Source organism: Chiloscyllium punctatum, chromosome 15 (genome assembly GCF_047496795.1).
Source record: "Chiloscyllium punctatum isolate Juve2018m chromosome 15, sChiPun1.3, whole genome shotgun sequence".
Taxonomy (NCBI): Eukaryota; Metazoa; Chordata; class Chondrichthyes; order Orectolobiformes; family Hemiscylliidae; genus Chiloscyllium; species Chiloscyllium punctatum.
The window spans coordinates 61,827,843-61,853,291 of NC_092753.1; the positions used below are offsets into that span (position 1 = coordinate 61,827,843).

Genomic DNA, 25,449 nt, shown 5'->3' on the forward strand with positions numbered 1-25,449 from the left:
TGGGCAGCCCTCACGCCGGAGTCCTCGGAAGCGGCGACAAGATGGCGGCGCCCAGTGAGGAGCTAACTTGTCAGGATTTCTCCGAGTTCCAGGTAAGGGCTGGGGAGAACGGCAACGGGGAAGGGGATATGGGAACTGAAGAACGGGCCGGGCTGGAGGGCGCTGCTCAGCGGCCCGCTCGGAGGCGGCTGGTGTGCTCGCTCGGCGGGTTTCGTCCTTCAGGAGCCCCTACCCCAATCCCATGGGCAGCAGCTACCCTTTGGGGAGGTTGGCGGGAAGGTCGGGGTCTGAGTCGAGGACGGAGGGAGGGCGGGCATTCGACAGCAGCAGCGATCAAGAGCCGTCGCCAATTCTGCACGGTCCCGGCCGATGTCCAAGGCTTTTAGACTTTGTCCTCCCCCGATTCGCTTCAGTGGACTCTGCACAACTCTCACATTTCACTTTTCGAAGCACGGTTTCATGAATGTAATACTTGTCATACTCGGAGTTTTCACAACGTGGAAAGAGGCCCTTTGGCTCATTGTGTTCGTTGGTTTTCATCTTGAATTGGCAGTTTTGTGAAATGTTCTGATCAGTATAAATACCAAAAGTTTCGACAAAATGTGTCCTTTTTCAGAAGCACTTACTTCATTCGCACCGTATCATGCTTTTTGCTTTCGTGGTCTGCTTCTTGGAAAGTACGGTTACTATGTTTACTGTATACAGAAGATATAGAACGTGGGGATATAAATAGTGATATCTTGAAAATCTCCATATTACACAGGAGATGGTGCTGGATAGCTTAAAACGCATAAATGTAGATAAATCCCCAAAATCTGATTAAATCATAGAGATGTACAGCATGGAGATAGACCCTTCAGTCTAACTTGTCCATGCTGACCAGATAGCCCTACCTAATCTGGTCCCACCTGCTAGCATCCGGCCCAATTCCCTCTAAACCCTTCCTATTCATATACCCCATCCAGGTGCCTTTTAAATGTTGCAATTGTACTAGCCTCCACCACTTCCTCTGGCAGCTCATTCCATACAAGTGAAAAAGTTGCCCCTTGGGTCACTTTTATATCTTTCCCCCCTCACCCTAAACCTATGCCCTCTAGTTCTGGACTCCCCCACCTTTGGGAAAAGACTTTATTTATCCTATTAATGCCACTCATGATTTTATAAGCCTCTATAAGGTCACCCCTCACTCTCTGATGCTCCAGGGAAAACAGCCCTAGTCTATTTAACTGCTCCCTCTAGCTCGAATCTTCCAACCCTGGCAACATCCTTGTAAATCTTTTCTGAACCCTTTCAAGTTTCACATCATCTTTCTGGTGGGAAGGAGACCAGAATTGCATGCAATATTTTAACCATGGCCTAACCAATGACCTGTACAGCCGCAATATGACCTCCCAACTCCTGTACTCAATACTCTGACCAATAAAGGAAAGCATACCAAATGCCGCCTTAACTATCCTATCTACTTGCGACTCCACTTTCAAGGAGCTATGAACCTGCGCTGCAAGGTCTCTTTGTTCAACAACACTCCCTAGGACTTTACCATTAAGCGTATAAGTCCTACTAAGATTTGTTTGCCCAAAATGCAGCACGTCTCATTTATCTGAATTAAACTCCATTTACCACTTCTCAGCCCATTGGTCCATCTGGTCAAGATCCTGTTGTAATCTGAGGTAACCCTCTTTGCTGTCCACTATACCTCCAATTTTGGTGTCATCTGCAAACTTACTAACTGTACCTCTTATGATCGCATCCAAATCGTTTATATAAATGGCAAAAAGTAGAGGACCCAGCACCGATCCTTGTGGCACTCCACTGGTCACAGGCCTCCAGTCTGAAAGACAACCCTCCACCACCACCCTCTGTCTTCAACCTTTGAGCCAGTTCTGTACCCAAATGGCTAGTTGTCCCTGTATTCCATGAGATCTAACCTTGTTAACCAGTCTCCCATGGGGAACTTTTTCAAATGCCTTACTGAAGTGCACATAGATCACATCTACCACTCTGCCCTCATCAATCCTCATTGTTAATTCTTCAAAAAGCTCAATCAAGTTTTTGTGTGTGGGAAATCATGTTGACTTTCCAAATATATATACATCCTGTCCCTCGGTTTCCTCCAATAACTTGCCCACCACCGACGTCAGGCTCACTGGTCTATAGTTCCCTGGCTTGTCCTTACCACCTTTCTTAAACAGTGGCACCACATTAGCCAACCTTCAGTCTTCTGGCACCTCACCTATGACTATCGATGATGCAAATATTTCAGTAAGAGGCCCAGCAATCACTTCCCTAGCTTCCCACAGAGTTCTAGGGTACACCTGATCAGGTCCTGGGGATTGATCCACTTTTGTGCATTTCGAGAAATCCAGCACTTCCTCCTCTGTAATCTGGACATTTTTCAAGATCTCACCATCTATTTTCCTACATTCTATATCTTCCATGTCCTTTTCCACAGTAAATACTGATGCAAAATACTCATTTAGTATTGCCCCCCCCCCCCCCCCCCGCATCTCGTGCAGTTCCACACAAAGGCCGCTTGCCCTATTGTCTCCCTAGTTACCCTTTTGTCCTTAATGTATTTGTAAAAGCCCTTTGAATTCTCCTTAATTCTATTTGCCAAAGCTATATCTTGCTGAGAAATTTGTATCATCAATAGCCACCGTGAGGTGCCGAAGACTGGAGGTTGGCAAAAGTGCCACTGTTTAAGAAAGGTGGTTAGGAAAAGCCAGGGAACTGACTGTCGAGTCTGACGTTGGTGGTGGTTAAGTTGTTGGAGGGAAACCTGAGGGACAGGATTTACATGTATTTGGAAAGGCAAGGACTGATTATGGATAGTCAACATGGCTATGTGCATGGGAAATCATGTCTCATTAACTTGACTGAGCTTTTTTGAAGAAGTAACAAAAGAATTGAGGGTAGAGTAGTGGACATGGTCTCTGTAGACTTTAGTAAGGCTTTCAACAAGGTTTCTCATAGTAGACTGGTTAGCAAGGTTAGATCAGTTGGAATACAAAGAGAACTAGCCATTTGGATACAGAACTGGCTCGAAGGTAGAAGGAGGTGGAGGGTTGTTTTTCAGACTGGAGACCTGTGACCAGTGGAGTATCACAAGGATCGGTATTGGGTCTGCTGCTTTTTGTCATTTAAATTAGTTGGATGTGAACATAGAATGTTAGGAAGTTTGCAGATAACAGAAAAATTGAAGGTGTAGTGGACAGTGAAGAAGGTTACCTCAGAGTACAACGGGATCTTGATCAAATGGGCCAAAGGGCTGAGGAGTGGCAGATGGAGTTTAATTTAGATAAATGTGAGGTGCTGCACTGTGGAAAGGCAAATCAGAGCAGGACCAATACACGTAATGGTAGGTCCTCAGGAGTGTTGCCAAACAAAGAGATCTTGATATGCAGGTCCAGAGTTCCTTGAAAGTGGAGTCACCAGATAGTGAAGAAGGCACTTGGCATGCTTTCATTTATTGGTCAGAGCATTGAGTATAGGAGTTGGATGTCATGTTGTAGATGTACAGAACATTGGTTTGACCACTTTTGGAATACTGTGTGCAGTCCTGGTCTCTCTGCTATAGGAATGATATTGTGAAACTTGAAAGGGTTCAGAAAAGACTTAGAAAAGCGTTGCCGGAGTTGGAGGGTTTGAGCTATAAGTAGAAGGTGAATAGGTTGGGGCTATTTTCCTGGAGCATCAGAGGCTGACAGATGATGCTATAGAGGTTTACAAAACCAGGAGGGGCAAGGATAGGGGGAATAGTGAAGGTTTATTCTCTGGAATGGAGTGTCCAGAATTAATAGGGCATAGGTTTGGAGTGAGAGGGGAAAGATATTAACGTTGGCCCTTAGGTCCCTTTTACACGCAGAGGGTGGTGCATGTATGGAATGAACTGTTGGAGGAAATGGTGGAGGCTGGTACAATTACAGCATTTAACAGGCATCTGAATGAGTCTGTGACTAGGAAAGGTTGAGAGGAATATTGGCCAAGTGCTGGCAAATGGGGCTAGATTAATTTGGGATATCTAGTCGGCATTGACGAGTTCAACTAAACTACATGTTTCCTTGTGTTCATATATTTTAACACTGCAATGGAGAAGGCAGAGGCATGGACATTTTGCTACAGTGTCCAGCAGATGTTCAGAGAACTTGATTCAAATTTCAAGCATTGTGCAGGTACCCACTAAGCTGTTGTCCGATACCTCCTGCTTCAATATTCTTGAGTTGGTTTGCCCCTTATCTTTTCTAATATTCCATTACCAGTGCATGCCAGAAGATGTTGTTTGTTGATGTAAGGTTTATCATCTTAGTATTTTTCCTGTCCCACAGACAGAACAGAACCATTACAAGTGGTGACATAATTGTGATCACTGCAGAGGGAGTGGCTCTGGAAAGTCTTAACGTTAATTCTACATCGCATCTAGTTGTAGCAAAAGTGGCAAGGAAAATTCCACCCATGTTGAACATCATGGGGGGGGAAAAAAGCACTGGAAATAGTGCACAAAATGTGTTCTCATTGGAAGACTTCAGTATTAGTGAAAGTGCCTAAGTAGCAATTTTGCTGATGTACTGGCCAAGTCTTAAAGGACATTTGTGCCAGACTACACCTGTGGCAGATGATGGAACCAGTAAGAAGGAAAAACCTTTTTTTTTTCTCATCATCACCAGTCTACTTGTTGAAGGTATATCTAAAGGTAAATTTGCCAATGTCTCAGAACTATAGAAATAGAGAAACAACTACTGTTTAACCTAAGGGTTACCACACCTCAGCTGAGGGGCACTGTTGAGATAGTGGAATCTTCATGGAAATCTCATAACAATGATTGTCACAGTTCTGTAGAAACTGTGTTCCCTGTTCACACTGAGGACACATCTACCAGTGTGATGCTACCATGATTAAATGGGATGGTGGAGGCAGCATGCCATTAATATCTAAGTAATGCCACAACCAATGGATTCAATCAAAATTCTGAAGTCCTCCCATATTCAGTTGTGAACTATAGTGTGCAATTAAACGACTAACCTTAGGAGAAAGTTCCACTTCCATCCCCATCCTCAATATGGTTGAAGCCCAGTGCATCTATGAAAATATCAAGCTGCAAGCATTTGTAATCACTTTCAGACAGAATTACAGAGTAGCTGATCCATCTTAGCTTCTTCCTGCCACTTTGTCATCAATTTGATTCACTCCATGTAATATGATGGAATGCCTGAAGAGTCTAGAAGTAGCAAAGGCTATGGCCCTGACACCATCCCAGCATTAGTATTGAATATTTGTGTACCAGAGTTACCCATGCTCTTAAACAGGTTTTGTTTCCAGAACAGCTTGAAGGCTGGCATCTGGGCAATATTGCAGAAAATTGCCCAAGTGCACATGACCACAATAAGTCGAATTTTGTCAATTACTACTCGATCAATCTACTCTCAATCATCAGACAAGTGATGAAGGGATTGTCTAGGATGATATCAAGGAGCATTTGTGCAATAATAACCTGCTTCGTTGGTGCTCAATTTGAGTTTTGGCAGTGCCAATCAATACTAAAATTCATTACAGCCTTGGTCCTGACATAGACACAGAGCTGAATTTCAGATACCAAACGAGAGACGGATTCCCCTTGGCATCAAGGCAGTATTTGATTGAGTACAGCGTCACGATGCTTCAGCAAAATTTCAAGTAAATGTGAATCGAGGGAAAAATAAGCATCAAGGAAGATTGTTATGATCTTTGAAGACTGATCATCTTCGCTATAGAACATTGTTGCAGGAGTTAGTCCAGATCGTCCCCTACATTCACAACGTTCAACTGCCTCATCCGTCATAAGGTCTGAAATGGGAATGTTCACTGCACAGTGCTCACTTCCATTTGAAATGCACATATATAACAAAACATGGTTAATGTTCAAGCTTGGACTAAGTGGCAAATAACATTTGTGCCAGGTAAAGACCATTCTGATGACATTCTGTCTGGCACCATTAATGAGAAACTTAAATGGATCAGCCACATAAATACTGCTCTATAAGAGCAGGCCACTGCTGGGTATTCTGTGGGAAGGGACTCATTTTCTTAATTCCTCAAAGCCTTTACAACGACTACAAAGAACAAGTAACAAGTTTAATATAATCTCTGATTCATTGGATGGATGCAAGGCTGGCAATATTTGAGCTTGCACACCACCTCTCGGGCAAAACGATGTGCTTGATTCGCATCCCGTTACCAGTTTAAAAGTTCACTGTCATCCCAACCAGTGCATCAAGACCATAGGATGTACCATTCAAAAGATGTGTTGCAGCAACTTCCAAAGTTGTGAACCCCACCAGCTAGAAGGAAAAGGTGGCATGTATGTGGGAACACTACCCCTTACAAGTTTCCCTCCAAATTGCATCTGAACCTAGAAGCACTTTGTTGTTCCTTCATTGTTATTGGGTTAATATTCTGGATGGATATCCAATGGTATTTCACGATGTGGACTGCAGCTGTTCAAGAAGGCAGTTCATCACTATATTCCCTTAGGCAATAAATTCTAACCTTGTCAGCTACACCATTTCAGAAGAATGAATAAATATGTTCTTTTAGAAGTGTCTTCACCACAGAAGAGCTGCATTTAGTCAATTGTGCTTTTAAAGTTCTATTCTTTCACCATAACCATGTAGCTATTTCCTTTTTGAAGCACATATCCAATTCCTTTTTAAAAGCAATGCATTTCAAATAATAACTACTTGTTTTTTTTCAAAAAACTGTACTCTTTCCCACAACTTCCTGTCAGTGGAAACAATTTTTTTTCAAAGAAAACATCATTTGAAATAATTCTACTAAGTTTCTCAATTTTGTTCTCCTCAGAGTGGAGAATCTCCCACCTCTCCAGTCTGCCAATATAATTAAAGCCCCTAATAATCCTGTATTTCCATCTAGAAGGACAAGGGCAGCTGATGCATGGGGACACCATCACCTGCAAGTTCCCCTCCAAGCCAGTCATCTTCCTGACTTAGAAATATATCGCCGTTCCTTCTCTGTCACTGGGTCAACAAGCCTGGAATTTCCTCAAATAGCATTGTGGGTCAACCTGTGGCAATTGGACTGCAGCAATTCAAGAAGACAGCTCACCACAATCTTGTTAAGGACAACTAAGGACAGGAAATAAGTGCCATCCAGCTAGCGACACCCACAGCCCACAGGTGAACTAAAGAAAATCTCTGTAGCATGGGGCAGCAACGACACACAATGGTTAGGACCACTGCCTCAACAGCAGAGACCCAAGTTTGATTCCACCCTTAGGTGACTGACTGCATGTTTTCCCCATGTCTTGCATGGCTTTCCTCATAGTACTCAAGTTTTCACCCACAGACTAAAGATGTGCAGGTTATGTGGATTTGCCTTGGTAAATGCAGAGTTTTGGGGATAAGTTTGGGGCTGCTCTTAGGGTCAGTATGGACTTAGTGAACTGAGCAGCCTGCTTCCACACTATAGGGAGCCTACGACCAAGACCGTGACGTTCTGCAAAAAGCATGGCTCTCATAATTGTACACAATATGCTGGCTAAGGCCTCTTCAGTGATTTATGTTAAAAAAAACATGTAGTCTTCATATAGTCTTTAGCATAAATGATAATTCAGGTTATTTGGCTATCGATTATGCCTAGACTTTGTCTAACTGCATCAGTGAATTTTACAGTATTATTAAAGCAAAACCTCCTTCTTTCCTTTCTATCAATAGGATGCATTGCGGGTGATGCGACAAATTGATGATAGGATAGTTCACGAATTAAATACTATTATCCCTACAGCATCCTTTGCTGGAAAGATTGATGCAAGTCAGACATGCAAGCAACTTTATGATTCTGTAAGTAATGTCCTATTCATTTTCTTTGCAAAGAAAATTTGTTTTTTGTGTAGACCTTTTACTTTGTGACCAGCTCAGTAATAAGTTTAAAAACAAAGTTGAAGTTTGATTTATAATGTGCAACTCATCACGTGCTAGGCCTGTTGAATTTTGATGGCTAAAAATGTGACCAATTCCTTCACAGTATGAGACTTGGGGGTTCAAGTGCATAAATCTTTAAAATCTCATAAACAGATGCAGAATGTAATTAGGAAAGCTGGCCTTTATGTCTCGAGGACTCAAGTTCAAAGATGCAGATGTTGTGCTGCAGTTATTCAAAAGTTTGGTTCAAACCCACTTGGAATGTAAGTCTTGCCACCACACCTTAAGAAGGATATTGGCCAATGAGGGGGTACAACTTCACTGTTCACATTATGAGGAGAGATTCTACAAATTAGATTTATTTTCTCAAGAATTAGAAGGTTAAGCAATGATCTGGTCAAAATCTTCAAAATATTAATAAGGAACGATAGGGTAGTTGAAGAGAGAAACTATTTCCATCGTTTCGGTATTCTGGAAGTAGGGGTATAGTCTGAGAATTAGAATTATAGAATTGTTCAGCAGAGATGTTAGGAAGCACTCCCACATGTAAGGGTGCTGGAATTTTGGAACTCTCTTCCACAAACTGCAGCAGATACTGGATCAGTTGTTAATTTGAAATCTGAACTGGATAACTTTTTTTGTTAAGCAAAGGTATAAAGCAATATGGGCCGAAGGCAGGTATATGGAATTAGGCCACAGATCAGCTCATTTAATGGCAGAATAGGCTCAAGGGACTGAGTGACCTACACTTGTTCCTATGTTCCTGTATACCTTTGGTCATGATGATTCATATTTGTCCTTTTTTTTAGTGGGTATTAATAAATATTTTTCTAATTATTGCATGTTTTATGTGAACTGGACCTAAACGTGTTTGGGGGGTATTGTATTGTAAGCTGAAAGATTCCACATACAGTTCCACTGTAAAGCATGGCCTTCGATGCTATGTTTAAATAGCTGAGCTCAAATCTGAGACATTTGACCTTGTTACAGTTGTAGCCAGCTTCATTTTACTGGTTATTTAATTAAAGCCTTAAGAGAAAAATCCTTGGATCCTCAAAACCTTACTTTAATTTCAGCAGGATTTAAATAATGTTTGACCTAATTATCTTTATTAAAATAAGCTTGTAAAGTATAAACTCATTTATAGAGTCATAGAGATATACAGCATGGAAACAGACCCTTCGATCCAACCCGTCCATGCCGACTAGATATCTCAACCCAATCTAGTCCCACCTGCCAGCACCTGGCCCATATCCCTCAACCCTTCCTATTCATATACCTATCCAAATGCCTCTAAAATGTTACAATTGTACCAGCCTCCACCACTTCCTCTGGCAGCTCATTCCATACTCTGTGTGAAAAAGTTGCCACATAGGTCTCTTATATATCTTTCCCCTCTCACCCTAAATCTATGCCCTCTAGTTCTGGGCTCCCCGACCCCAGGGAAAAGACTTTGCCTATTTACCCTATTCATGCCCCTCATAATTACAAAATAATTTTGTAAACCTCAGCCTCCGATGCTCTAGGGAAAACAGCCCCAGCCTGTCCAGCCTCTCCCTGTAGCTTAAATCCTCCAACCCTGGCAACATCCTTGTAAATCTTTTCTGAACCCTTTCAAGTGTCACAACATTTTTCTGATAGGAAGGAGACCAGAATTACATGCATTATTCCAACAGTGGCCTAACCAGTGTCCTGTACAGCCGCAACATGACCTCCCAACTCCTATAATCAATACTATAAAGGAAAGCAATACCAAACGCTGCCTTCACTATCCTATTTACCTGCGACTCCACTTTCAAGGAGCTATGAACCTGCACTCCAAGATCTCTTTGTTCAACAACACTCCCTAGGATCTTACCATTAAGTGTATAAGTGCTGCTAAGATTAGCTTTCCCAAAATGCAGCACCTCTCATTTATCTGAATTAAATTCCATCTACCACTTCTCAGTCCATTGGCCCATCTGGTCAAGATCCTGTTGTAATCTGAGGTAACCCTCTTCACTGTCCACTACACCTCCAATTTTGGTGTCATCTGCAAACTTACTAACTGTACCTCTTAAGCTCGGATCCAGATCATTTATGTAAATGGCAAAAAGTAGAGAACCCAGCACCAATCCTTGTGGCACTCCACTGGTCACAGGCCTCTAGTCTGAAAAGCAATCCTCCACCACCATCTTCTGACTTATACCTCCGAGCCAATTCTGTACCCAAATGGTTTGTTCTCCCTGTATTCCATGAGATCTGACCTTGCTAACCAATCTCCCATGGGGAACCTTGTCAAGTGCCTTACTGAAGTCCATATAGATCACATCTACCGCTTTGCCCTCACCAATCCTTTTTGTTACTACTTCAAAAAAACTCAATCAAGTTTGTGAGATATGATTTCCCACGTACAAAGCCATGTTGATTATCCCGAATCAGTCCTTGCCTTTCCAAATAAATGTACATCCTGTCCCTCAGGATTCCCTCCAACTTGCCCACCACCGAGGTCAGGCTCACTGGTCTGTAGTTCCCTGGCTTGTCCTTACCACCCTTCTTAAACAATGACTTCAGGTTTGCCAACCTCCAGTCTTCCGGCACCTCATCTGTGACTATCGATAATACAAATATCTCAGCAAGAGGCTCAGCAATCACTCCTCTCGATTCCCACAGAGTTCTCGGGTACACCTGATCAGATCCTGGGGATTTATTCACCTTTACTCGTTTCAAGACATCCAGCACTTCCTTCTCTGTAATCTGGACATTTTGCAAGACGTCACTATCTATTTCCCTACAGTCTATGTCTTCCATATTCTTTTCCACAGTAAATACTGATGCAAAATACTCATTTTGTATCTCGCCCATTTTCTGCGGCTCCACACAAAGGCCACCTTGCTGATCTTTGCGGGGCCCTATTCTCTCCCTCGTTACCCTTTTGTCCTTAATGTATTTGTATAAACCGTTTGGATTCTCCTTAATTCTATTTGCCAAAGTTCTCATGTCCCTTTTTTTGCCCTCCTGATTTCCCTCTTAAGTATACTTCTACTTCCTTTATACTCTTCTAAGGATTCACTTGATCTATCCTGTCTATACCTGACATAGGTTAGGTGAATTGGCCACGCTAAATTGCCCGTAGTGTTAGATGTAGGGGAAGGGGTATGGGTGGGTGCACGTCGGTGTGGACTTGTTGGGCCGAAGGGCCTGTTTCCACACTGTAAGTAATCTAATCTAATCTAATCATATGCTTCCTTCTTTTTCTTAACCAAACCCTCAATTTCTTTAGTCATCCAGCATTCCCTATACCTACCAGCCTTTCCTTTCACCCTGACAGGAATATACTTTTTCTGGATTCTCGTTATCTCATTTCTGAAGGCCTCCCATTTTCCAGCCGTCCCTTTACCTGTGAACATCTAACCCCAATCAGTTTTCGAAAGTTCTTGCCTAATACCGTCAAAATTAGCCTTTCTCCAATTTTGAGCTAGTACATTTCCTGGTATAACTACCATATAGCTCCCAATCTGACATAATTCTGAGACCTCCAGTTTCTTCTGTGGAACTGGAAATATGATCCGCTGGAAAAGAGTATACATTTCTGCTGTAACAAATTTTGTTGGGATATGAGAAAGAAGCTCGCTCTGCCTGATTGAGACTTGGGAAGCACCTTGTTTCAGGTTGCAACAAACTTATACAAGGTTGATGTCATGATCCAATCCATATTTGGTCAAACATTTACATTTCCTAAGGCTAGCATCAAAATGCACCATTTAGTTTCACAACAGATAATTCTGTCTCAGCAGCAATCTGTCGCAGAGTGAATGTTTTAATGACAGTATTATTCAGATTATTGACTGGCTGTCTCTACCTTTCAAAAATTCTATTAGAGATTTCAGAAGGAACCAGGAGGGTTTGCCTGCCAAGAGTATTCATCTGCAAACAGGATGCAGAAGTAAGACATTCTGCCCCATGAACCTGCTCTGCTATTTAATAAGATCATAGTTGAACTGATTGTAACCTCAAATCCACAATAACCATTGCTTATCAAGAATCTGTCTGGCTCTGTGAGTTCTTCTGGCGCAGGGGTCAAGCCCCTGCCTTTAAGCTGGCTGCAGAGGTATGTCCAAACATATCTGAACATTTTGATTTAAAAGTCCATCTCTGACTTTAAAATGTTCAGAGTCTGCTTTCACCATCTATTCAGGAAGAGAATTCTAAAGACTCGCCATCCTCTGTGAGAAGCAATTTTGTCTCATCTCTGTTTTAAATGGCAACCCCTTATTTTAAATAGTGACCTACAATTCTAGATACCCCTAGAACAAGAAATATCCTTTCATGACCCCCCAGGATCTTAACTTTTTCAATCAAGTTGCCTCTTACTCTTCTAAACTCCAGTGGAAACAAGCTTAGCATGCCTAACTTGTCCCTCGTAAGACAGTCATAGAGATGTACAGCATGGAAACGCACCACTAGCCTCCTCCACTTCCTCTGGCAGCTCATTCCATATTCATACCACCCTCTGCGTGAAAAGGTTGCCCCTTAGGTCTCTTTTATATCTTTCCCCTCTCACCCTAAACCTATACCCTCTAATTTTGGACTCCCCCACCCCAAGGAAAAGACTTTTTCTATTTAACCTATCCATGCCCCTGAATTTTATAAACCTCTATAAGGTCACCCCTAATCCTCTGACACTCCAGGGAAAACAGCCGTAACCTATTTAACCTCTCCCTAGAGCTCAAATCCTCCAACCCTGGCAACATCCTTGTAAATCTTTTCTGAACCCTTTCAAGTTTCACAACATTTTCCTGATAGGAAGGACACCAGATTTGCATGCAATATTTCAACAATGTTGTAACCAATGTCCTGTACAGCTGCAGCATGACCTCCCAATTCCTATACTCAATACTCTGACGTATACAGGACAGCATACCAAACGCCTTCTTCACTATCCTATCCACCTGTGACTCCACTTTCAAGAAGCTACAAACCTGCACTCCAAGGTCTCTTTGTTCAGCAATACTCCCTAGGACCTTACCAAGCGTGTAAGTCCTGCCAAGATTTGCTTTCCCAAAATGTAGCGCCTTGCATTTATCTAAATTAGTATCATCTGCAAACTTACTAACTATACCTCTTACGCTCAGATCCAAATCATTTATATAAATGATGAAAAGTAGTGGACCCAACACCGATCCTTGTGGCACTCCACTGGTCGCAGGTCTCCAGTCTAGCAAACAACCCTCCACCACCACCCTCTGTCTTCTACCTTCAAGTCAGTTCTGTATCCAAATGGCTAGTTCTCCCTGTATTCCATGAGATCTCACCTTGCTAACCAGTCTCCCGTGGGGAACCTTGTTGAACGCCTTACTGAAGTCCACATAGATCACATCTACCACTCTGCCCTCATCAATCCTCTTTGTTACTTCTTCAAAAAACTCAATCAAGTTTGTGAGACATGATTTCCCACGCACAAAGCCATGTAGACTATCCCTAATCAGTCCTTGCCTTTCCAAATACATGAACATCCTGTCCCTCAGAAGTCTCTCCAACAACTTGCCCACCACCGAGGTCCGGCTCGCTGGCCTATAGTTCCCTGGCCCAGCAATCACTTCCCACAGAGTTCTAGGGTACACCCTATCAGGTCCTGGGGATGTATCCACTTTTATGCTTTTCAAGACATCCAGCACTACTTCCTCTGTAATATGGACACTTTTCAACATGTCATCATCTATTTCCCCACATTCTATATCTTCCAAGACCTTTTCCACAATAAACACTGATGCAAACTATTCGTTTAATATCTCCCCCATCTCCTGCAGCTTCACACAAAGGCTGCCTTGCTGATCTTGGGGGGGGGGGGGGGAGCCTGTTGTCTCCCGAGTTACCCTTTTGTCCTTCATGTATTTATGAAAAACCCTTTGGATTCTCCTTACTCTATTTGCCAAAACTATCTCATGTCCTCTTTTTGCTCTCTTAATTTCCTCCTTAAGTATACTCCTACTGCCTTTATACTCTTCTAAAGATTCACTCGATCTATCCTGTCTATACCTGATATATGCTTCCTTCTTTTTCTTAACCAACCCGCAATTTCTTTAGTCATCCAGCATTCCCTATACCTATCTAATTAGTTTGCTAAATTTTCTTTGAACCTTCTTAAGTTAGGGACACAATGCTGAACATACAGGAGGGTATAAGCTGGTCAGATGGGCTGATGCGTTACTAGTGAAATTACATCTGGATCAGTGGGAAGTGGAGTGTTTGGTCAGGATCATTGGCCAGCGTATTTGGCTGTTAACCGATTTTAAACATTTGTGATCTGAGGGCTTTTCTGGTAAGTTGGTGATGGAGTAGGGCTTCTCAGCCTGGGGCCTGTCTACTCCGTCCACTTTTCTTTTCATTTATTTTCTTTATTTTTCACTGTCTCTTTATTTTTTTTCTTTTCTCTTTTATTTTACTTACCTCTTGTTGAAGAGCTCAGTCTGGGCGACAGCATTGGCATTTGGTGAGTGGGCCCAGCACCGATTCATGGTGCTATAGACACGTGGCAGTGGTGTCAGCGAGAGTTTGGGTTTCCGGTGGCTTCTGCATCAATGAGGCAGTCCTAATGTTGACTCATGATTGCTGCAGCGGAGGAGAGTTTGGGCCCAGTACAATACCCTGTGATAGCGACAGCTGCTGCATTGGTGAGGTGGGCCCAAAGCGGACTCATGGCAGCAGCTGCTTTGGCGTGAACTAAAATTGGCGAGGGAGTTTTTAGAGGCAAGATAGCACTGAAGGGTGACAACTTTTATTCCAGTAGTAGCAGCATTGTGAAGGGGCTTATGCCTGGCCAGTAGGTCCATGGCCCATGGCAGAGCACTAAACAAGGAGGACTGTAAAGTTGAACACTATTTATATAGTCTTCTACCTTTATATTCTATTTTTCAGTTTATGTTTGTGTTTTAAGATGGCGCCGGAGAGTGGCAGCACTATGCAACACTTTTCGCTATATTTTGTAACAAAAATACATGGGACAATAAATGAATCAAAATCAGATGTGGTTTCTCCAGTGTCCCATAAAGCTGAAACATAACCTCCCTAATTTTGTATTCAATTCCCTTTACAATAAATAAGAGAATTCTGTTAGTTTTCTTAATAGTATAGATGATTTCGGGGTGCTTATTCCACTCCAAACATTACTCCAATTGTTAAAGATTCACATAAAATCTTATCAACATTTTTTTGGAAAATTGCACAGAGATATACAGCACGGTCTAAATGTGTGCTCTATTTCCAAGCATGTTGATAAGCTGCTTAGTGTATATTTTTTTTCATAAGACTTGTCTACTTGTTTCTCTGCAATTTACTTCTGGGTGGTAAAATGTACTTGTATCTTGGTCCATTTTCTGGGATATCTGTCGACTGCATCAAGGCAAAACCAAATGAAAATATTTTATATTACAAGGTTGGTAAATTTTGTGGTGTACCTATCTTCCTCTTTTTTTTTCCCCCCCTTTTTAGCTAAAACAGGCACACGCTAGTAGGGAAAAAGCCATAAAGACGTGCATAAACCAAAGCTCCAGTAGAGTGAACAAACTACGAGAAGAGAGAAATAAAGATATGGATAATTTAGCGCTACTAAAACGACTTCGGAAAGAACAAACAAATGTAAGGCATGCATAGAGTCATATCAGCCACTCCCACAGTTTCCTTCCTTTGAAACTTTGTTTTAAAATATACTTTTGATGTGGATGTGCCAAACTTAAATGTTTTTAATAAATAATGCAAAAAACTTAAAATAGAATTGCACATTTGAAGTGTTCTTTTGTTGCAGAGAGGCTGCTGACCATTAGTATTAGAATTAAGTTTATTGGTTTTGGGTATTATATGACATTGCTCAGTTGCCCAGTAATACAGTTGCCCAGTAATGTGTGCTCTGCTACTGAAGTTTTTTTTAAAAAATCTAATACTTAATTGAACAGTTTGATGTATTAAGAATAATAAATAATATTTGTAGTTCTGAACATATTTATTTACTGTAAATAATGAGACTTGAAAAAACAATTTGGCTCCAGCCCTTTCTTGCTAAAGAAAGTTACAGATATTTCCCTTTTTAAATAAGTGGAACTATGTTTTTTGTGAAACAAAGTGTACTCCACAATGGTTGTGGGAGTGAAATGTAGAAAAGTGTGAGGTCATGCATTTTGGTACCAAGAATAGAGGCATGGACTATTTTCTAAATGGGGAGAAAAGTCAGAAGTCTGAAGTGCAGAGAGACTTGGGAGTTCTAATCCAGAATATTCTCAAGGTAAACTTGAGGTTGAGTCAGTCGTTAAGAAGGCACATGCAATGGTGGCACTTATTTTGGGAGAACTTGAATATCAAAGAAGGGATGTACTTCTGAGGCTCTAGAAGGTTCTAATCAGGTCGCATTTGGAGTATTGTGCGCAGTTTTAGGTCCCATATGTCAGGAAGGATGTACTGGCTCTGGAGCATGTTCAGAGGAGGTCCTTGAGAATGATCACAGGAATGAAAAACTTAACATATGAGGAACATTTAAGGACTTTGGATCTATACTGAATGGAGCTTAGAAGGATGAGGGGTGATCTAATTGAAACTTACCAGACTACTGAACGGCCTGGACAGAGTGGATGTTGGGAAGATGCCTTCATTGATAGGAGAGACTAGGACTGAGGGCACAGCCTAGAGTAAAGGGAACAGAGATAAGGAGAAATTTCTTCAGGCAGAGATAAGTGAATCTATAGAAATTACTGTCACAGAAGATTCTGGAGGCCAGGTCATTGAGTATATTTAAGACGGAGAGAGGTTCTTGATTGTAAAGGGTATCAAGATTACAGGGAGAAACTGGGAGAATGTGTTTGAGAAACTCATCAGCCTTAATTGAATGATGGAGCAGACTCAGTGTCAAATGGCCTAATTTCTGCTCCTATGTCTTTATGGTCTTACTAATAAATACAGAATTCTTGTTAGTTGCAACTTCAACAAATTTGAGTGTATTTAGCTGAAAGATGAAAACATGCACATATTAGTTGCTGTGCTAATAAGGCATTCATTTGAATGTCTTAATTAGTCACAAAAATTTGTTTTAATTATAGATTGCCAGAACTCTGACATTTCTGAGGTGCAAAAACAAAAACCTGCAAGTTTAGCACTTGCCAAGGGGAAGGACATGGCCTCATTGGGGGAGGCAATGGCTAGTGGTATTGTCACTAGCATTTTAATCCAGCAACTCAGTGAATGTTTAGGGCAGCATGATGGCTAAGTGGTTAGCATTGCTGCCTCACAGGCCCAGGGACCCATGTTCGATTCCAGCCTAATGCCACTGTCTGTGTGGAGTTTGCACATTCTCCCCATGTCTTCGTGGGTGCTCCAGTTTCCTCCCACAGTCCAAAGATGTACAGGTTATGTAAATTGGCCATGCTAAAATTACCCATAGTGTCCAGGGATGTGTAGGCTAAGTGAATTAGTCAGGGGAAATGTAGAGTAATAGGTTGGGAAACGGGTCTGGGTGGATTACTCTTTTTGGAGGGTCAGTGTGAACTTGTTGGGTCAGAATGGCCAGTTTCCGCATTGTAGGGATTCTACAATTGATTGTTGACTAGATGCAGTTTATATGGAGCAGTTATTTCCTCATCTCTTCCCCCACCCCACAACCACCCCAACCCCCACCCCCACCCCAATCCCCCCTCACCCCAACCCTACCTAATATAAGAATGTAAGAAATCAGAGTAGAAGTAGGCAATTCACCTGCTCAAACCTGCTCCACATTTGATTGATCGCGGCTGATCTCATCTTTCCTTCCTGCTCTCCGTAACCCTTCACCCCATTACTAATTTAAAAAATCTATCTCCTCAATGTCTTAACGTCCACACACTCTGGGGTAATGAATTCCACAAATTCAAGATCTGTTGAGAGAAGTAATTTCTCCTCACCTCTATTTTAAGTCTGCTACCTCTTATCCTAAAATATTGCCTTCTTGTTCTAGATTGCCTCACTCGAGGAACGATCTTCTCTTTGTCAATTCCCTTGAGCATCTTATATACCTCAAATAGATCTCCCCTCATTTTTCTAAACTCCAGAAAGTACGATCCTAAACTGTTCAATCTCTCCTTATAGACAAAGCCTTCATCTCTGGAATTAGTCTGATGAACCTGAATTCAATATGACCAGTGTGCTGGCTGGCACACAGTGTGCTGCACTGACCGAGAGAGAACACAGATCTCTGAATTGTTCGACTAGTTCGAGAGAAGGAGAGAAAGTTTATACCTGTTCTAGTACTCCAGTTGGAGAGGGTCCCAAAAGCTGCTGTCTCTGCCCATGTGTCCTCCTCCCATTCCTTACAGACCACAGGGCTTCTTTGTAAGATTCCCTTGACAGAGCATTTCCTTTCTCCTGTAGACTTTTTATATGGTATCCAGTATAGTAGAATAATACTGGGCATAATTGCAGAATGAATAGGGAAGAAACGCTGGTAAAATCTTGGCAAAACATTCTGGAGGTCCTCTTCACAACTTCAGTAGGAAGTTAACATTAAATGACAAGTACCCCTTTCTAGTAACACTTGAAATTCATCTCAACCCTCTGTTTACTTCCAAACCAGAATCATTTTAAGACAAGTAATCATTTCTGAAATGCTGTACTTCCTTCTTAATGAACACCAGTTGATATTTTATTTGGCAACTAGCCCCCATCAATCACCTATTTGTCACAGAGACTTCACTTCTTTACTAAAATGGTACCTTACCATTCAAGGACTCATGTTGGAGTTGTTAGTACCTGAACATACTGTTGGAAGTATCACACCACATGCTCTTCTTTGTTTTATCAAATCTAGCCAATGTGAGTTGAATGTTATTGTATATCAAGTTAAAAATCACACAACACCAGGTTATAGTCCCACAGGTTTACTTGGAAGTATAACAAAAGATCATAGTGTCATGCACTGATGTGATCTATTGAACAAACCTAGGTGAAAGACTTAACAGCAATCCAGGTTTGTCCATATATCACATCAGTGCTTGACACGATGATCTTTTTGCAATAAATTCTGTGTCCTGAGATCCTAATCGACTCGTTACTTGACAATGGAGCAGCGCTCCAAAAGCTTGTAGTTCTGAACAAACCTGTTGAACTATAACCTGGTGTCATTTAATTTTTAACTTTGTCCACTCCAGTCAAACATCGGCATCTCCACATCATTATATATTAACATATTGCATGTATTTTGTTAATCTGAAGTTACACTTGTGAATACGAAGATCACAAAATAAAATGAGAGGTTGTAACTAAAGGAGCTGTCCTTTCATTTCACAAGTACAAAGCTAAATTGAAAATAATAAATATGTAGGATGCTTTAATTCCATTTTTAAGTGAACTCTAGGTATTATTGTCACTTTGTTAATATTACAAATTAATATTACATAGGGGCTTAATAGTTTACAAAACATTACCAAAATGATCAACCTTCTTTCAGGCCAACGTCCATGCACAAATTATTCAAATCTTTGCAAAAATTGACAAGATTTCAATGATGAATCCATACAAGTATTTTTATCTCTTCAATATTCTCCCATTCTGAAAGTATGATCTATGCTGGCATAATATTCCACCAATTCTGAGTGACCTATAGTAGTTTTTCTACTACTCATTTATCACATTTTCATCTTAACAGTCTTGGTTCACAGGTTGTGGTGTTTTTCCCAGCTGGCCTTAATTCTACCCTTAGCTGAAGTTCTCATAATTACACTTTCCAGCAAATGTTACTGGCTGAATTTCCCTTATCGCAACTTGAGCTGCTAATTGTAGCTTCAACATCATCCTGATTCTGATGATGAACTCAAATAAATCCTTCCTCTTTTTAAACTTTGTAGAGGATATGCTGGTAGTAAAGAAAACACTTGTATGAAAACAACTTTGTCTCAATTAGAATTATTTATGTGAGAAGACCATGACAAGCCCTTGTTAATTTGTATTTCTCCAGACTTGTTAATGAAAACTCAGCACATTCTGTTACCTGTGATTAGTAACACTCAGATCCAAGTTCAGCATTGTAAACAGAGCTCAACTGTTAGTAATGTGAACCAGAAAGAGAGGGAGGAGGAAAGAGACAATACAAAAAGCCTCCGATTTCTATAATGCGCATCATATATGGAAAGCATTTTACAGGATAGTTGATTAAAATTATCCTAAACAAAGTACTATTGTTCAGATGTTATGTAAATATTGTAATGTAGAGGGATAGAGGATATTGGAGTCTCTGTATGGTTATATAAAACACATTGAAATATCTGCAATCAGTGTACTTGTCTGTATAGAAATGGTGATGTCTGTGTCTCAGTAGATAGGCACAAGATTTGGACTGAATCTATCTCTTTAATGTGCACCTTATCAGCATGGTGGCACAATGGTTAGTACTGCTGTCTCACAGCACCAGGGACCTGGGTTCAATTCCAGCCTTGGGTGACTGTGGAATTTTCACATTCTCCCTGTGTATGCATGGGTTTCTTCCATGTGCTCCAGTTTCCTCCCACAGTCGAAGGTGTGCAGTTTAGATAGGTTAGTTATGGCAAATGCAAGGTTATGGGGATAGGGTGGGTTCTGGGTGAGATGCTTTGTGATCAGTGGGTCAAATGGCCTCCTGTAATATTATAAATCACTCTGCTGTAACGTATTCTATATTTGCATTCTGAGTGTCTGTTTATGTTTCAGTTGAAATTGATGCAGTCCGAATTAAATGTTGAGGAGGTTGTCAATGACAGAAGTTGGAAGGTAGGGACTGTGCTTGCATTTCTCTTTTAATAGTATTTATTTATTGGAAAACAGTACAATTATATAAAAATTAATTAATCATCCAAATGATTATATAAGCTGTTTAATTTCTTTGTCACCTAGATCAGTAGTTCTTAAACCTTTTTGAAGTGTCCCTTTTCAATTAATTAATTATCAGAGACACCCCATCAAATTATAACAAAACAAAGAACTGAGGACACTGGAAATCTGAAACAAAAACAGAATTTGCTGGAGAAATTCAGCAGGTCTGGCCGACTCTGTGGAGAGAAAGTAGAGTTAATATTTCAGGTCCAGTGAACCTTTTTCAGAACTGATAGTAACTGGAAAACGTTGTTAATGTACTGAAGATAGAGCGGTTGGGGGGAGTAAAGGAGTAGGTGATAGATATAGATGGAGCCCAGAGTGGGAGAGAGTGAAACAGACAAAGGAAAGGATAATGGTCAGCAAGGGAGAAACAAAAGCTTGAAAATAGTGACTATAAGTAAGTGAAAATATGTCAGCTGAGCTGAAAGCAGCTCATGTCATGATTGGGTGTGGAAATGGATAAAGGACATGAAAGGTGTTCAGGCCCTCATGTTATTGAGTTCAATATTGAGTCCTTGAAGGCAGCAGGGTCCCCTAGTAGAAAATCAGATTCTGTTCTTCCAGTTTGCATAGACCCTCACTGGACCACTGCAGCAAGCCTGAGACAGAAGTGTTGGTCAGGGGACACAACAGGCAACATGAAGCTCTGGGTTTTTGTGTGAGCAGAACATGAGTGTTCTGCAAAGTGGTCATCCAGTCTGTGTTTAATCTCCCCCATGTAAAGATGACCGCATTATGAGCTACAAATGCAGTAGACTAAATTGAATAAAGTGCAAATAATTTGTTGCTTCATCTAGAAGGTGTTTGGGACCTTAGATAGTGAGGAGGTTACACCTTCTACAATTGCATGGGAAGGTGGTGTGAGGTGATGCTGAGGGGTAAATGGAGGAGTGGTGGACAAGGGTGTCCCATAGTGAATAATCCTACAAAATGCTGACAATGGAGGGAAGGGGATCAAGTGTCTGGAGGTGACGGAGATGGAGGCTTCTGATCCATTGGATGTGGAGGCTGGTGAGGAGCGGGGGATCCTTTAGTGTTGTGGGTGATGGGCCCTATTAACCATGGTAGGAAATCCTTGGTGGACAACAAATATGAATATTTCTGAGGACCTCCTATAGGAAGTGGCATCATCAGAACAGGTGCCACAGCGATAGAGAAACTCAGAGATTGGAATGGACTCTTCACAGGTAGCAGGGTGTGAGGGCGTATAAATGAGGTAGCTGTGGGAGTAAATGGGTTTGTAGTGGATATTGGTGGCCAGTCTATCTCCAGAAATGTAGAGGAAGGGAAGAATCAGATGAACCAGTTGAAGGTGAGAGCAGGGTGGAAACTGGAAGTGAAATTGACAAGTTTTTTCCAATTCAAGACAAGAGGAAGAAGCAGCAGCGATAACGTCATTGATGTATTGTGGAAAGTATTTACCCCCTCCCAACCATCCCATATAAATAAAACACAAGTGAGTCAAATTCTTTTCAATTTTTTTTTTAAGGTCTTCAAGGAACGCTGCAGAAATCATTACAAGCCCTCAACCAGCCTGTGACACTAAAGCACTGTGAAGACAAGCCAATTCCTGCCTGCCTGTGGCTTGTGAAGTATGAATCAGATGATAGTTGTTGAGAATAAAGTGCAGTGGACCATTTCAGGGACCGTTTATAGGTATAATGATTAAGACGTTTTGAATTTGATGGACCTATGATTGTGGGGAAACTGGCAGTTCCAGCAACAACTTAAGATTGCCCATAAAAATGGTTCAAACAAACTTACTATGATGTAAACTTTGTGAGCTTTACACAAACATGCTTGTCCATCTTGAATATCTTAAGACAGTTTCATGCATGGTTTAAACTTTTTTTTAATTGCATAATGAAACAGATCATGTCAGATGTTGCAAAGCAAAGTATCTGGAAGGTTTTCATAGCCTCATTTACTAGAATATTTTTCCCTCTGTCCTGTGTAGGATTATTGGACAATTTTGGTGATGTCATGACAATTTTAACAAGTTTTATCTCCCTCAAATTGCCCAATCCATCTTTAATTTGCAATAAAAGATATCAGACTTGCTATTTGTTTCAATGTTATTCAATTATAGGCTACATTTTATTCAAAAAACCTACCCTTCAGAACTGGATTCCCATTTAATCACAATTGGAATTGCTACAACGTCACTCAGACTGTCTCAAAGAGTTGAAGTGAAAGGAAATACTCAAATGCCAAAACCACTGGCTCGATTTATATCTGGTAATCAGGTAGGTGCACAGTACAAATACCAATGATTAAACTGCACAGTTTTAGAAGCCTGAGAGTTTAATTTCTAATTTAGACATTAGAATTTGAACCTGTGCCATTCAGGCTAGGGATTAAACATTTGCTCTGACTGTTAAAATGCCATTTACAGTTATGTCAAATTTTGCAAATGTTTCCCTCTGGCTGCCTCATCTACAGTTCAAAACATTCGATTGTGAGTACAAGTTAATGTCTTGTGTGTTCAATTTAAAAAGAGTCCTCAAGTAACTTATTCCATGCAGTAGGGCAGAAACAAAAGGGGCCAAATCTGCCAGCAATTCAGCATTCTTTAGAGCTTGCTGGGAAGTATGTTTGAATGGGACTGGGGCACCAGAAACTTTTTTTTTTCTTTCCCTGATGCCAAATACCTAGGCAAGTGTTCCTTCAGAGCCTGGGCGCTGCTTAAAATGGTTGCTCTTTCTACAAAATGTATAATGATCTGTTCAAAATCTAAAGGTTTTTTTTAATCATTCTTGCTATTCACCTTAATTTCTAGTGTCACATGGGCAATAATGGTCTGCTTAGCCATGTTTTGGGTGATAATTATTTTCCATTAAAGGTAAACAAGATGGGGAGGGTAGTGTATGCCAAAGCCATCTAGAAAATCTTTCTCATAAATGCTGTCCTATCTGACAGTAATACTTTTTATAAAGATCATGAATTGTCTCTACCATGGGTAAAAGGAACATTATCTGTATTACTGTATTCGTGGAAACAGTGATTCTATTGCAACTCAAGTGTCAAGGTTCCTTTTGTTTTAACTCAAATCAACAGTTTTTAAATCTAGATAAAATATGGTTCTGTTCCTGTCTATTCGTGTGTAGTTAAATATTGGACATGTTCTGTTGTGTGCAATCTGGAGTTTTAACTTCTGAAGAAACCACACTGAAACAATGTTTTATTTCTGGAGATTGTGTCCCATTAGTAATAAAAAAAAATCCACTGGTGCTTTTAGTCTTGTGTGCATAGATGTAACACCAACTATACATGTTAGATACACCTTCTCCAAAGAACTATCACTCTCGCCACAAACCCAAAGAACATTGCTATCGGTCTGAATGTTTGGTAAGGATTGCTGAGAAAAATCTAGCAGCAACTGCACTATAAAAAGGTTGTATTATGGATGTGGACTAGTCACAAAAGACTTATGCATTTTAGTAGTAACTGTTCCTGAATCCAGAATTTTTGTTTCTAGACAATTTCTACAACTGAGTCAAAATTAAATGACAATCAAAATAAACTTTTGTTGGATTGTGCATTTACAATTTCCGAACGCAAAAAATTTATTGCATGTTTCTCAGGAACGATTCTATAATTTAAAAAACTATACTGTTTCAGATTTCCAGCATCCACAAAGTGTTGAAGAAACTCTGGTCTGACAGCATCTGTGAAACACTAGAGTTAATGTTTCAAATTCAATATGATCTTGAGTTTCTCCAGATTGTGAATTCATAATTTTAAGATTTTCAAAAAGTACTGCAGAGATAAATGTAAGATTTAAGTCCAGTTCTCATTGTCATTAAAAAAGGTCAGGCACAAGGGAGTGCATAACTTAGTTTAAAATAACAGCCAGTGTGATACTGTACTGATACCCAAACAATTTGTTCCTTAACTACTGTAAGGGAAGACCATAAACAGAGTTTCCTCTAATTGAAGAATTTCAGTAATTTCACGTTTTAGTGGAACTTATTGCTGAGATATGCTTCTACCTTCAGTGAGCCAATGTTTTCTTTCCTCTACCTGTCAAAAAGCCTATTTGAGACTGTGTACATCATGAACTTTTATTTCACTGGATAAATGCAAATGAGTTTATATTTAATGTTGAATTAAATGTTCAATTGACTACTGTACAACTTACCAAAATGTGAGAGACTAATGATTTGCAATGAACCAATTAAGCAACTCGAAGACTTTTAAACATATTAAGTAATCTGACCAGTTTCACTTTTTATAAACCACAATCAAAACCAATAAAGGTGGGAACTAAAAGACCTTAAAACCAGTAATTGCACTCCAATTACAAACAGTTGCTTGATTGGCACAATAGCCAACCCACTTAATCTTCATAGTTGAAGGCAATGGCAATTTGCACAAGAAGCCCCTGTTCTCGGTTAAACGGCAACTGTCACTACATATCTGAATTTGTTCTATTAACATGAAGCCTCTGAGGGATAAACATTGTCTAGGATATTGGCTACAACTCCCCTGATCCTTTCAACAGTGCTACAACATCTGTTACATACAACTAGGAGGGCAGATACGGTTTCATCCAAAACTATACACCACTCAGGGAAACACATCAGTGGCACACTGGCAGTGTGCTCAAGCAACTGCAATGGCTACTCTATGTTGAATCAGTAGAAAAATTAACATGCATAATTGCTATGCCATCTCAAGTCATGTAAAACAG

At 40.7% G+C, this 25,449-nt stretch overlaps 1 protein-coding gene across 1 annotated transcript; it reads left to right on the top strand.

The window, feature by feature from the left end:
• Positions 1-2: 2 nt before the first annotated feature.
• On the top strand, positions 3-24,279 carry mix23 (mitochondrial matrix import factor 23). Its single transcript, XM_072585279.1, has 5 exons — positions 3-92; positions 7,707-7,832; positions 15,384-15,530; positions 20,592-20,651; positions 22,246-24,279. The coding sequence occupies exons 1-5, from the start codon at positions 42-44 to the stop codon at positions 22,294-22,296; spliced, it is 435 nt and encodes a 144-aa protein (XP_072441380.1). The 5' UTR covers positions 3-41; the 3' UTR covers positions 22,297-24,279.
• The last annotated feature ends 1,170 nt before the right edge of the window (positions 24,280-25,449 follow it).